The sequence below is a fragment of the Budorcas taxicolor genome, chromosome 6, assembly GCF_023091745.1.
Source record: "Budorcas taxicolor isolate Tak-1 chromosome 6, Takin1.1, whole genome shotgun sequence".
Lineage (NCBI taxonomy): Eukaryota > Metazoa > Chordata > Mammalia > Artiodactyla > Bovidae > Budorcas > Budorcas taxicolor.
In genome coordinates, this window is record NC_068915.1 from 7,352,456 (window position 1) to 7,364,712 (window position 12,257).

The window sequence follows — 12,257 nt, forward strand, 5'->3', positions numbered from 1 at the left end:
TTGCAATTACCCTGTGAATTTTACACAGTACAAATTGCTTGCTTTTGCTGTTTCTTGTTTTAAATAATTATTCAAATACAATAAAATGACCCTCTCTCTGTGGTAGTATGGGAATATAATAGAAAAATTCCTGACTGTTAAACTAATTTCTTTTAATTGCTTGTTCTGATAACAAACACCATTTTGGAGGAAAGAATGTACTTCAATAAAAGGATTCTTTTATTTCTGTAGTTCTGCAAAAAATTTGATTTTATCAAGAATTATAGCTTGACCTGATTTTATCTTTTTGACTGTTTGCCTAGAGACACTATAGCAGCTGGAAATTGTCAGAGACTAGTGCTCTGAAAATCAGAAATATCTCGATTATTAGAGATTATAATTATAAAGATGAGGCACAGAAGTAATGGGACTCACTTTTTAAAAACAAAATGTGTCCTGTACTTAAACCTGTGTTCCAGCATGACCTGGAACATGGTACAATTCTTTAAGAATGAGGTCTTTGGTGATGTACACAATAGCATCAATCATGCTAAAATCATTTCCTGAACACACACCACATGTGTATAAGGGGCCGTGAAAGATTTTACAGAGAAGGTCACTTCTCCATGAGCAATTGGAATCATCTACCCAAGCAACTCAGCCACTTTTTGATGTTCAGACAGCAGAGAAGGACAGATTCTAGTAGTAGCAGATGTGTGCAGGCTGATGTAAAATGCTGTCTTTTCGAACAGATAAATCTATAGAGAGAACACACATAAAATGACCCTGCCCCCTGAATTAACTCTTCTCTTTTTAATTCTAGGAATTTTAAATTGTTAATTCTAGAATCTCAGAAAAATTGAAATGGAGGATCTGCCCTGTCTTAGATCCTCTTTTGCTCAAACTTGTCCAGGAATTTCATCCAGTTTTTATTCGAGGGGGAGTGGAAGGCATTTCAGCAAAGCAAACAACTGAATAGCGTGTCAGCCAAAAGCTGAAATGTTTGTTTTAGAAGCAATTTTGAAAATAATCTATCAAAATAACAAAAGTTCAACTAGAAATACCTTAAAATACACTGAAAAAGAGAATTCCTTGATAAGTTTTCTTGAGAAGTCTAGAACCATAGAAAATGCTTTCTAAGCCCAAAACTACACTGGTAACCTCAGCCAAAGTGTTATCTGTGAAGTATATAATCATAGCCACCAGGAGAGGTGACACCGGAGACAAATATTTGGCTAGCAAACTAATCCAGTCTTATGTCAGATGATTTTCAAATTCCAAGCATAAATCTATTCTAAGAATAACTGGAGTGAAAGGAGTGTGGGAATCACTTCTTGGGTTTAGCTGGTCCATTTCTTAAATGAGGATTATAAAAGTATACATACTAATAAAGAACTTCATTTTAACAAGAGTGGTGCATTTTTTCCTTCTTGTCAGGTAAATATTTTGTTTTTATTCTCAGTTTAATATCAACTCCTGATTGGTGAGCATATTAACTTGGTGGTATACTCAAAAATGGGCTTCCCTGGTGGCTAGGCATTAAAAGAAGCCACCTGCCAATGCAGGAGACATAAGTTCTATCCCTGCGTCGGGAAGATCCCCTGGAGAAGGAAATGGCAACTCAGCCCAGTATTCTTGTCTGGAGAATTCCACGGACAGAGGCAGGCTACAGTCCGTGGGATTGTAAGAGTTGGACACGACTTAGCGACTAAACAGGAAAATACATGCTAAAATCTCCCTGGTCTGAGGACAGTGTCTGTGTATGGAATGTGTACATGTTCATGTGATTGCAATCTGTTAGCCATCTTTTAGGAGGCTCACTTCATTTCAGTGAAATTCCAGGCATGAAGGGATGGGAGTTAAGCCGGTGCCTCTCAGTCTTTGTTTCGGTGGTTCTCTAGTCCTGCTGTGAATTTGGATCACCTGTGGTCCTACATCAGCTCTGTTGATTTCATGTTCTCAGAGTTTGTGTGGCCTGGACATTTGTAGTCTTAAAAGTGGTACAGGTGGTTCTCATGAACAACCAGCATTTATGAGAACAGTAGATCTTTGTGAGGACCTTTGTTTATTTTTCCAAAGAAATAAAAACTTCTGTGATGGTGTTGTTACAACATAGCAATTGGTGAGATGTCTCTCACTTCATGAATTTAGGGATGAGAGTATATGTATCTTCCAAAATAAGCCATTTAGCATATATTTGTTAAGAGCTTTCTCTGTGCCGACTTCCTTGCTCACAAATGTGAGCATCACATGGTCTTACACTAGGGGAGCCTTTAACAGGGTAGACCTGACATCTTAACAAGTCCTAGTGTGTGTGTGTGTGCATGCTGTCACCTCAGGTGTGTCTGATTCTTTGTAACTGCATGGACTGTAGCCCACCAGGCTCCTCTGTCCATGGGATTCCCCAGGCAAGAATAAGCCATGCCCTCCTCCAGGGGATCTTCCCAACCCAGGGATCGAACCTGTGTCTCCTGCATTGCAGACGGATTCTTTACCACTAGCCAACAAGTCCTAGAAGCTGTTGTAAATGCTCTGACAGTGCTGTTGGGAGTGTTCAAAGGAAGGACTGGGCAGCTCTCTGGGAGGGCAGGAAGAGTGTCCTAGATCTTGAGACTTAAAAGTTAAAATCAGTTTTTGCCATCTTAGGGTGAAGGAGGGGGGAATGATACTGCAAATAGTTTGAATAAAGATAGGTTCGTCAGACTCTTCTTCAAGCCACTAAAATAACTGGCACAGAAGCGGTATCAGAATGGTGGACAAGGGCCATTCTTGGACGGATTTGTGTATTACTGGAGGAATTTGAACTTTATTGTGTAGACAGTCGGGACCCCTTGAAGGGTATGCAGAAGAGTAGTTACATTACCAGATATTTCTATCTGACTATTTCTATTTCACTCTGGCTGCAACGTGAAGGATGGCTTGAAAAGTTAAAACTTGAAATAGTGATGCAAGGATTATTTTAGCTAAGTGTCAAAGCCCTCTTTTGAAGAACAGAAAATACTGTTGCAGTAAAAAAGTCTGGCAACAATATTTTCTGTTCTTCAAAAGAGGGCTTTGACACTTAGATAAAATAATCCTTGCATCTAAGAAACCTACATAAATATGTCCTACGTTATCTAAAAATTTAGCCAGTGAACAAAGAAACAGGACATGGAAATTTATTTTTTAAATATCCCAGTCTTAAAGTCTTGGATAATCTTGCCTTCATGTGTCACTTCATGCCTGGATTACTGTAACAGTCTGCCAAATGGCCTCACTACTTCAAGTAGGTTGTGAGCCACAAATACAAATTGTATATGTAACTTTAAATTTTCTGGTAGCCACTTTAAACGATTGAAAAACTAAATGGGTGAAGTTAATTTTAATGATATAGTTCATATAACTTAGTGTATCCAAAATATTATATAAAAATTGAGATATTTTATCTTCCTATTATCTGTAGAAACAATATATTTTAATTTCTTTTTCATACTAAATGTTTGAAATCCTGTGCACATTTTTACTTTTTTATAGTAAATATTCACCACTGTATTTTTTTTAAAAATTATTTAATTGGAGGCTAATTACAATATTGTGATGGGTTTTGCCATACATTGACATGAATCAGCCATGATGCACATGTGTCCCCCCATCCTGAACCTCCCTCCCACCTCCCTCCCCATTCCATCCCTATGGGTTGTCCCAGAGGACCGGCTTTGAGTGCCCTGCTTCATGCATTGAACTTGCACTGGTCGTCTATTTCACATATGGTAATACACATGTTTCAATGCTATTCTCTCAAATCATCCCAGCCCCACCTTCTCCCACAGAGTCCAAAAGTCTGTTCTTTACATCTGTGTCTCTTTTGCTGCCTTGCATATAGGGTCATCGTTACCATCTTTCTAAATCCCATATATATGCGTTAGTATACTGCACTGGTGTTTCTCTGACTTACTTCACTCTGTATAATAAGCTCCAGTTTCATCCACTTCACATCTCATTGTGGACCATCCACATTTCAAGTGCTCTGAGAGCACATGTGGCCACTGCCTCCTGAGCTGGACAGTGAAGCTTGAGATTAATTTCTTAAATTCCACTCCAGAGATACAGGCAACCTTTCAGCAGCACTTTTAAGGATGCAGTGACAGTTGATCACCTGGGATTTTTCTTTAAAAACCTGTATATTAATGAGACATACTGAATTTTATAATACAATAATATCAATACACAGAAAGTAGAAATTAGTTATTTAAATATCTGATTATTCTTCATGACTGTTGCTTTTTACAGTTTCAGGATGAGAAATAGTCCTAAACTATTGAAGTGGAACCTGCAAGAAGTCTAAACACAATATATGAAAAGCCTTCTGTACTTTAAAGATATGTGATAATTTAAGGTTCAAAATGGAGAATTTCAAGGAATCGCAGGAAATTGTTAGTTTTATACATCACCAGTAGGTGATCATCTTTGTTGCACTGCTCAGGTTTTTGAGTAGACATAGTTACGAAAACCACTTTGTATATTGAAGTGTTGTCAGAGCCCTACTTAGGGCTATTAGAGTCTTTGAACGACTTTTAACTCCGTTGCTGCGTGGGCTTGTCTCTAGTCGCAGTGGGCTGGGGCCACTCTCTAGTAGTGGTGTGTGGCTTCTTGCGGTGGTGGCCTCTCTTGTTGCGGAGCACGGGCGCTCGAGCGGGCTTCATGATCGTGGCCCTGGGGCCCCAGGGCACAGGCTCAGCAGTCCAGGCGCACCGGCTTGGCTGCCCCCAGCACGTGGGGATGTCCGTCTTCCTGGACTAGGGGTTGAACCCCTGTCTCCTGGGTTGGTAGGTAATTTCTTTGCCACTGAGCCACCAGGGGAAGTCCTGTTGAGAATGTTTTAAGTAGCCACAGAGGAGAAGTGGGGGCTTCCTAGGTGGGGCTAGTGGTAAAGAACCCACCTGCCAATGCAGGAGATTTAAGAGACACGGGTCTGATCCCTGGGTTGGGAAGATCTCCGGGAGGAGGGCATGGCATCCCACTCCAGCATTCTTGCCCGAGAATCCCACGGACAGAAGAGCCTGGTGGGCTACAGTCCATAGTGTCACAAAGAGTCTGACACGACTGAGGTGACTTAGCACACACGCACAGAGGGGAGTGAACAAGGGTCTGTACTCTTCAGTGAGAAAGAGGAAGTGATCAGGAGGTGGACTGGATCTTGTATTGTAGGTTGGTGGTTCTCAGTGGGGGGCCGTTTGCACCATAGGGAATATTTGGCAATGTCTGGAGACATTTTTGGTTGTCAAACTTGGGTGCATGTATGTGAGTGTGTGTGCAACTGACATCTAGTGAACAGAGAGGCTAGGGATGCTTCTAAACATCCTACAATGCACAAGACCCCCCTTTACATTAAAGAATAATCTGGTCCCTAATGTCAGTAGTGCTGAGCTTGAGAAACTGCTTTAGGTAGATGTATCAGAATCAAGGTATGTTGGCTGAAAGACAGGCTGAGACCTGTCAATCAAGTAAATATTATGCTTATTTTTTATGTGAGTAGTTCCTATGGAAAAAAGACATTTCATTAAAAATCTGCATCTGTTCATTAAATCAACCAATGTATGCTGCATTTCTACTTAACTGGCATTGCTGTACTAGATGTGTGAGATTCATCAGTGAACACAGATAAAAGGTCCCTGCCCTTAAGTACCTTTTGTTTAAGCAGGGCGAGACAGAGAATAATAAATATGATAAGTAAACTAGATAGTTTGTTAGAAAGTAGAGTTTTTAAAAAAGGAAAAAGTAGAGCAGGTAAGGATAGTGGGAGTGCTGGGGGAATGGAATGACAGACAAGGGTGGGCTATAATTTCAAATGAGCATCAAAGTAGGTCTCACTCTGAACAAAGATTTAAGAGATGAGAGCGTATAGTGCATATATGTTGCCTGAAGATAACAGTTTTGGTTTACATTCAGTTCCCAGGAAAGGGGAGTGAAGTGGATTGTGCTACTTAAGTGATCTGGGAGATACAGAGTTAGACCAGACATGGTTTCTGCCCTCATGCAACTTCATGCGAAAGTCACCATCTTGGAAATGACAGAAAAATGATGACAGCAAAGGCAGGATTGTAATTTTGCCCTATTCCATTCGCTCCTGTTTTGATCCTTTTTCATGGTGGGAAAATGACTGGTTAGTGATTACTTTCCATTCATCCTCCGCATTTGATCCTTCTCAGAAAACAGACAGTAACCTGGGTTAAACAGGGAAATGAATGAAGGAAAAACATGAGTAGGAGATGAGTAGGAGACAGAGAGCAGTGGGGTCAGAGAAATGGAAGGAAAGGTGAAACTTACAAAAGGAGTTAATGATTTGGAAGAAAGGGTTACAAGTATCTCTATTAAGCTTCCTGGTAGGCAGTGACCAGTTTACAGTGTTTGAAACAAGCCTCCCATTAGCTCTCTCTGCCTCTCAGGTACGGTAACAGTACTAGGAACTACGTGGTTCGGGTTGGGGATTATCATACGCTGGTGCCGGAGGAGTTCGAAGAAGAGATCAGAGTTGAGGAGATCGTAACCCACCGGCTGTACCGCCCGCACAGCAATGACTATGACATCGCCCTGGTTAGGTTACAAGGACCAGAGGAGCAGTGTGCCAGACTCAGCAGCCACGTTCTGCCGGCCTGCTTGCCACGCTGGAAAGAGAGGCTACAGAAGAGAGCCCACAACTGCTATGTAACAGGATGGGGAGACACAGGTAACAGAAACCCAAAGAAACAATGACGATACGGCCCCATCCTTGTGTCTGGATTTCCCATTTGGGTGTGCAGTGGGTTGTTGTTCAGTCAGTAAGTCATGTCATTCTTTCCGACCCCGTGGACTGCAGCATGCCAGGCTTCCCTATTCTTCACCGTCTCCTGGAGTTTGCTTAAACTCATGTCCGTTGAGTCGGTGATACCATCCAACTGTCTTGTCCTTTTGCCCCCTTCTCCTCCCACCTTCAGTCTTTCCCAGCACCGGGGTCATTTCCAGTGAGTTGGCTCTTTGCATCAGTGGCCAAAGTATTGGAGCTTCAGTTTCAGCATCATTACCCCATTCAGTACAGTGGGTAGCAAAATCTTAAAAGGGGGTTCAAGCTTACTTGTTTGGAAATTCTGCCTAGTGTGAGATGCTTGCATGCAACTTGGATTCCTATCCTGAGGGTACTATGGTTTCCATTAGGACGTAGACGCTACCTTAGGACTTGGGCCTGGCTATCTCTGTTTGAAAGTTTTCCCAAATGACTTTGATGTAGCTACCCCAGCAAATGGAGAAGGAAATGACAAACCACTCCAGTATTCTTGCCTGGAGAATCCCATGGACAAAGGAGCCTGGTGGGCCACAGTCCATGGGGTCGCAAAGAGTCCGGCACTACTGGGTGACTAACACGCACACAACCCAGAAAGGGCTTTGGTATTAGGGTTTTTTTTGGTAATAGAGCCCTTTATCAAACTAAATCTTATGGAGATTTTTAAATAAAGAACAGCCAAAATATAAAACAAAGCTGCTGAGTTTCAAGAGGAGGGATCCACCCTACTTGGGTTTCTCCTTCACCACTCTCCCCTTCCTATTCTTCCCACAGATAGTGTTCAGCTTATGCTCTTCTCAGGCAAACAGCTTTCTGTATTGTCTTGCTAGAGTTAACATCAGCACAGAGTCGGACATGACTTAAGTGACTTAGCAGCAGCAGCAGTGCTTTCTCAGGAGCTCAGGGGTAAAGAATCCCCCTGCCAATGCAGGAGATGTGGGTTTGATTCCTGGGTCAGGAATATCCCCTGGAGAAGGAAATGGCAACCCACTCCAGTGTTCTTGCCTGGAGAATCCCAGGGACGGGGGAGCCTGGTGGGCTGCCGTCTATGGGGTCGCACAGAGTCAGACATGACTGAAGTGACTTAGCAGCAGCAGCAGCAGCAGCAGTAGCAGCAGTGCTTTCTCAGGAGCTCAGGGATAAAGAATCCCCCTGCCAATGCAGATGTGGGTTTGATTCCTGGGTCAGGAATATCCCCTGGAGAAGGAAATGGCAACCCACTCCAGTGTTCTTGCCTGGAGAATCCCATGGACAGATGCACCTGGTGGGCTACGGTCCATGGAGTCACAAAAAATTGGACATGACGTCCTAAACAACAACAGTGTTTGCTCAGGATAGTCTGAAACAGAACTAAGTCTCGCCTGGATCAGGTACTCGATTCACAAATGACTGTTGAATAAGGAGAAAGGATTGGGCTGACTACTCTGCATTAAAAATAATGAACACTGTTAACTGTACTCTTGAAAACAGCATCCAATACGTATTTCTATAGGTGACGATTTCAATAAGGTTTTACCTAGTAAATTTATTATATTTCAGTGTTCATTTTATCCGTTAAATCTTGGCTTTAGACTGGGAGTCCATGGGGTCGCAAAGAGTCAGTTAAGACTTAGCAACTAACACTTTCACTTCCTTTAGATTCAACACTATTTCATAGCAGCAAAATGTAGAAACACCTGTAGCAGATACAGAATATTGGGACCAATCCTGAGAGAAACCATAAAAAATGGAAACATTTCCTGGATGATGTAATAAAATCAGGTCAGAGTAAATGCTTTCTCAAGGAAACACTATGCTGAGCTGTGAGGCAAATTGACGATTAAAGTGTAGGTATTAAAATTACTTCTTCAGGGAAGTTCAGTCATCTTCCTTAAGGCACTACATCTGAACAGAGGTAACACAGGAAGTAAATTCACCAAATGATTTTATTATGAATGAATCACTGCAGTTGAATATACTGGACAATAATGGTGGAATTTAGATGCAAGTAAAGGCTGTCATGGAGAACCTACCAATTACACATTTTAGCCACTAAACAAAGAATGAGTGGCTTACTAGTAAATATAGTATCTTAACATCAAGAGGTTAAACTTGAGGCTGTCTGTATATAAAGTTGTTTCTGAATCATCTTCATGAAATATTGAGGATAGTAATTGCCAGTTGACGTAGATGAGTTTTAGAGCAATGGACATGCCAATACAGAACTAGCATGACTGCACTCTCAGCATTTTAATACAGAGAATTTAAATTCTAAAGCCTACACAAACGAGCTTTCCGTAGGTTACCCTTTTCTAGCAGGCAAATCCATAAATGTTACTCAAAGTGAAAGTGAAGTCGCTCAGTTGTGTCCAACTCTTTGCGACCCCATGGACTGTAGTCTACCAGGCTCCTCTGTCCATGGGATTTTCCAGGCAATAGTACTCGAGTGGATTGCCATTTCCTTCTCCAGGGGATCTTCCCAACCCAGGGATCGAACCCGGGCCTCCCACATTGTAGACAGACTCTTTACCATCTGAGCCACCAGGGAAGTCAAATGTTACTCAACTATTCTTCAAAAACTTCAGTACTGAGAAACAGATCAGTGAAGGATTAGAGTATGTTTAACTGCTCACTCCAGTACTTGTGCCTGGAAAATTCCATGGATGGAGGAGCATGGTGGGCTACAGTCCATGGGTTCGCAGAGTCAGATACGACTGAGCGACTTCACTTCAACTGCAAACACTGAAGAAAAAAATCATTTATAGTTATCACTCATTTAAACTACACTAATGCCACAATAGGGCTTTTATCTTCAAGACTCTTAAATGTTCATGTAACTGTTAAATATAGCTCTAAGATCTTTAGCTGGAATCTAATCCAGTTGTTTGGCCCGCATAGGACCAGCCTACTCAAGAACTCTACAACAAGCAGCCATCCCCTTACTTCCCAAGAGGTTTTGTGAACATCGTTATAAGGGTCTGTTTACACGAAGGATGCTCTGTGCTGGAAACCTCCATGAACACAAACGTGTGGACAGTTGCCAAGGAGACAGCGGAGGACCACTCGTGTGTGAACGACCGGGAGAGCGCTGGGTTGTGTATGGGGTGACCTCCTGGGGATACGGCTGTGGAGCCAAGGATTCCCCTGGTGTTTATACCAAAGTCTCAGCCTTTGTACCTTGGATAAAAAGGGTCACCAAACTGTAATCCTTCATGGAAATGTCAAGAAGATAGTATTTAAAGAATATGTTGGAAAATTTCCAACATTGGCATTTAGCCAGAGATGCCAACTAATGGGAGCGGAGATCTTTTTGTGTTCTGTGTTGATAAAAGTGATGTACCTCTTTGCTGCTGGAGAATGATGTGATCATTCTGGTTACAGATACCTCAGTGTAGTAATGACTATTCTTATTTAGCACTGTTGCCTACCCAAATTAGTTTTACAGGAGACTACATTCGTTATTCTGTCTTGTCTCAATTTCTCAGCATTCTCCAGAGATTATTGTATATTGATTGTGCAATAAGGCTGTTTTTACATGTATTTGGATTGAGAACTCCTTTGTAACTCTATCAGTACGGTCTATATTCATATTAAGAGCCTACCCCAGACATAAAAAAATACCCTTTACTATACTTAAAATACACGTGGCAGTGTTTTCTGTTCATGTAATTTTTAAGCTGATTTTTTTCCCTGAAGGTTGATAAGCAGTCTCCACAGATGAATCTTTCTGGCCTTTCACGAGAAAAGCATAAAAGCCAAAAAGGTAAAGCAATCCTATTATAAACAGACTGGACTAGGAGTATTATGTCACAATACATTTCTGAATGAAGCCTTTATACCAAGTCACTATGGCAACTAGAGAAAAACATTCTAGCTACCTTGTATATTGCTAGCACAATTTGGCTGATGACATTAAGAATACCTTCAAATGGTTTAATACATAACCTGATTCATCCACCATGTACTTGCCAACATTTATCTGATTACTTTGAATGACTTCAAATTTGCTGCTTGGTGAAACAAAAATTTTCTTCTTTAGCAGCATGCTCTTTTCTAGACCGTGGTGTAAGAGTACCACCTATTGAAACTTTCTGGTAACTAACTGAAACCTGCAGATTTCCTGAGGCTGTCCTGATAGGTAAGTGGAAGTTGATCAGTTGTGCTGACTCTTTGTGATCGCATTGAGTGTAGCCTACAGGCTTCTCCGTTCATGGCATTTTCCAGGGGAGAGTACTGGAGTGGGTTGCCATTTCCTTCTCCAGGGGATCTTCCTGACCCAGGTCTCCCGTGTTGCAAGCTTTATCCTCTGAGCCACCAGGGAAGCCTGCCATCCTGATACAGCCCTGTCTAATAAAGATTTTGTTGAGTTGCTGTGTCCTACTCTTTCAAACTCCAGGGACTGTAGCATGCCATGCTCCTGGTCCTCTCACTCACTCAAATTCATGTCCATTGTGGCAGTGATGCTTACCCATCTCATTCTCTTCCTAATAAAAATACACAATTAAGAATGCTTTCCTGTCTGTAGTGTGGGAAGCTCTAAAACAACTGCAATATTTAACCCATATGCCAATTATATATCAAGTGACTACACACCTCATTGACAGCTTATAAAAGGCAGTAAAGATTTTTATAGTATCCAAATGGGTTAACAAGCAGAGGCCAATGAGACACTTGTAGGGTTTTCAGTCCAAACTCCAGGAGAGTCACAATGAAGACAAGGGAGTCTCTTTCCACCTAGTTTTGTTTCTCAAAGGAGTAACAGATAGCTGCTTACTTTGCAGCCTTACTGGAGAAGGAAATGGCAACCCACTCCAGGGTCCTTGTCTGGAGAATCCCGTGGACAGTGGAGCCTGTCAGGCTACAGTCCATGGGGTCGAGTTGGACACGACCTGGTGCTGTCTCTTTCTATGCAGCCTTAAAGGGCACAAAAAACCTGTCCCAATACGTAGTTTAAAGAATTGTGTATAGAAGGGATAGATGCATGAAGACAGGTGAGTGCAAAACTACAGAATTAAGAATGCTAAGTAATCCTTTTAAATGGCTGATGGTGAAGGGACCTTTTTATCCCCTTTCTCTTCTGCATACTACTGTGTCCTTTTGTAAAGGGAGCTATGTAAAAACAGGTGCTTTATAATTTACTACTTTGCAGAATTGCAATGCCAAGCCATTATAACATTTTTCAAAGCACATTTGATAAAGGAATAACTGCACAAGCATTTAGAGATGACAGAACTCTAGTGCACACACGCATGACAGCCTGGGAAAAACATACAGTACAGGTGAGGAAAATCCTCATAGGCCATCCTTGTCATTAAACTGCAGTGCTGGTGCAAACATTCATAGTGGAATTTTAACTATGTTACTGTTACTGAGTCCAGCCTCGCTCTGCCACATGCATCCAAAATGAGGTGTTGAGGCAAGGAAGAGACTTAAACGGGGAGCCAGCAGACCGAGATGGCAGGCTAGAACCTCAAAGTAACCATCTTACTGGGGTCTGGATGCC

At 41.8% G+C, this 12,257-nt stretch overlaps 1 protein-coding gene across 1 annotated transcript in view; it reads left to right on the forward strand.

Annotated features, from left to right (window-relative positions):
* The window catches only part of PRSS12 (serine protease 12), an 85,952-nt gene extending 75,992 nt beyond the window's left edge, over positions 1-9,960 (forward strand). The window contains exons 12-13 of the mRNA XM_052642404.1: positions 6,405-6,685; positions 9,653-9,960. Of these exons, the coding sequence (XP_052498364.1) occupies positions 6,405-6,685; positions 9,653-9,960 (589 nt within the window). The remainder of the gene's footprint in view (positions 1-6,404; positions 6,686-9,652) is intronic.
* Positions 9,961-12,257: the final 2,297 nt, after the last annotated feature.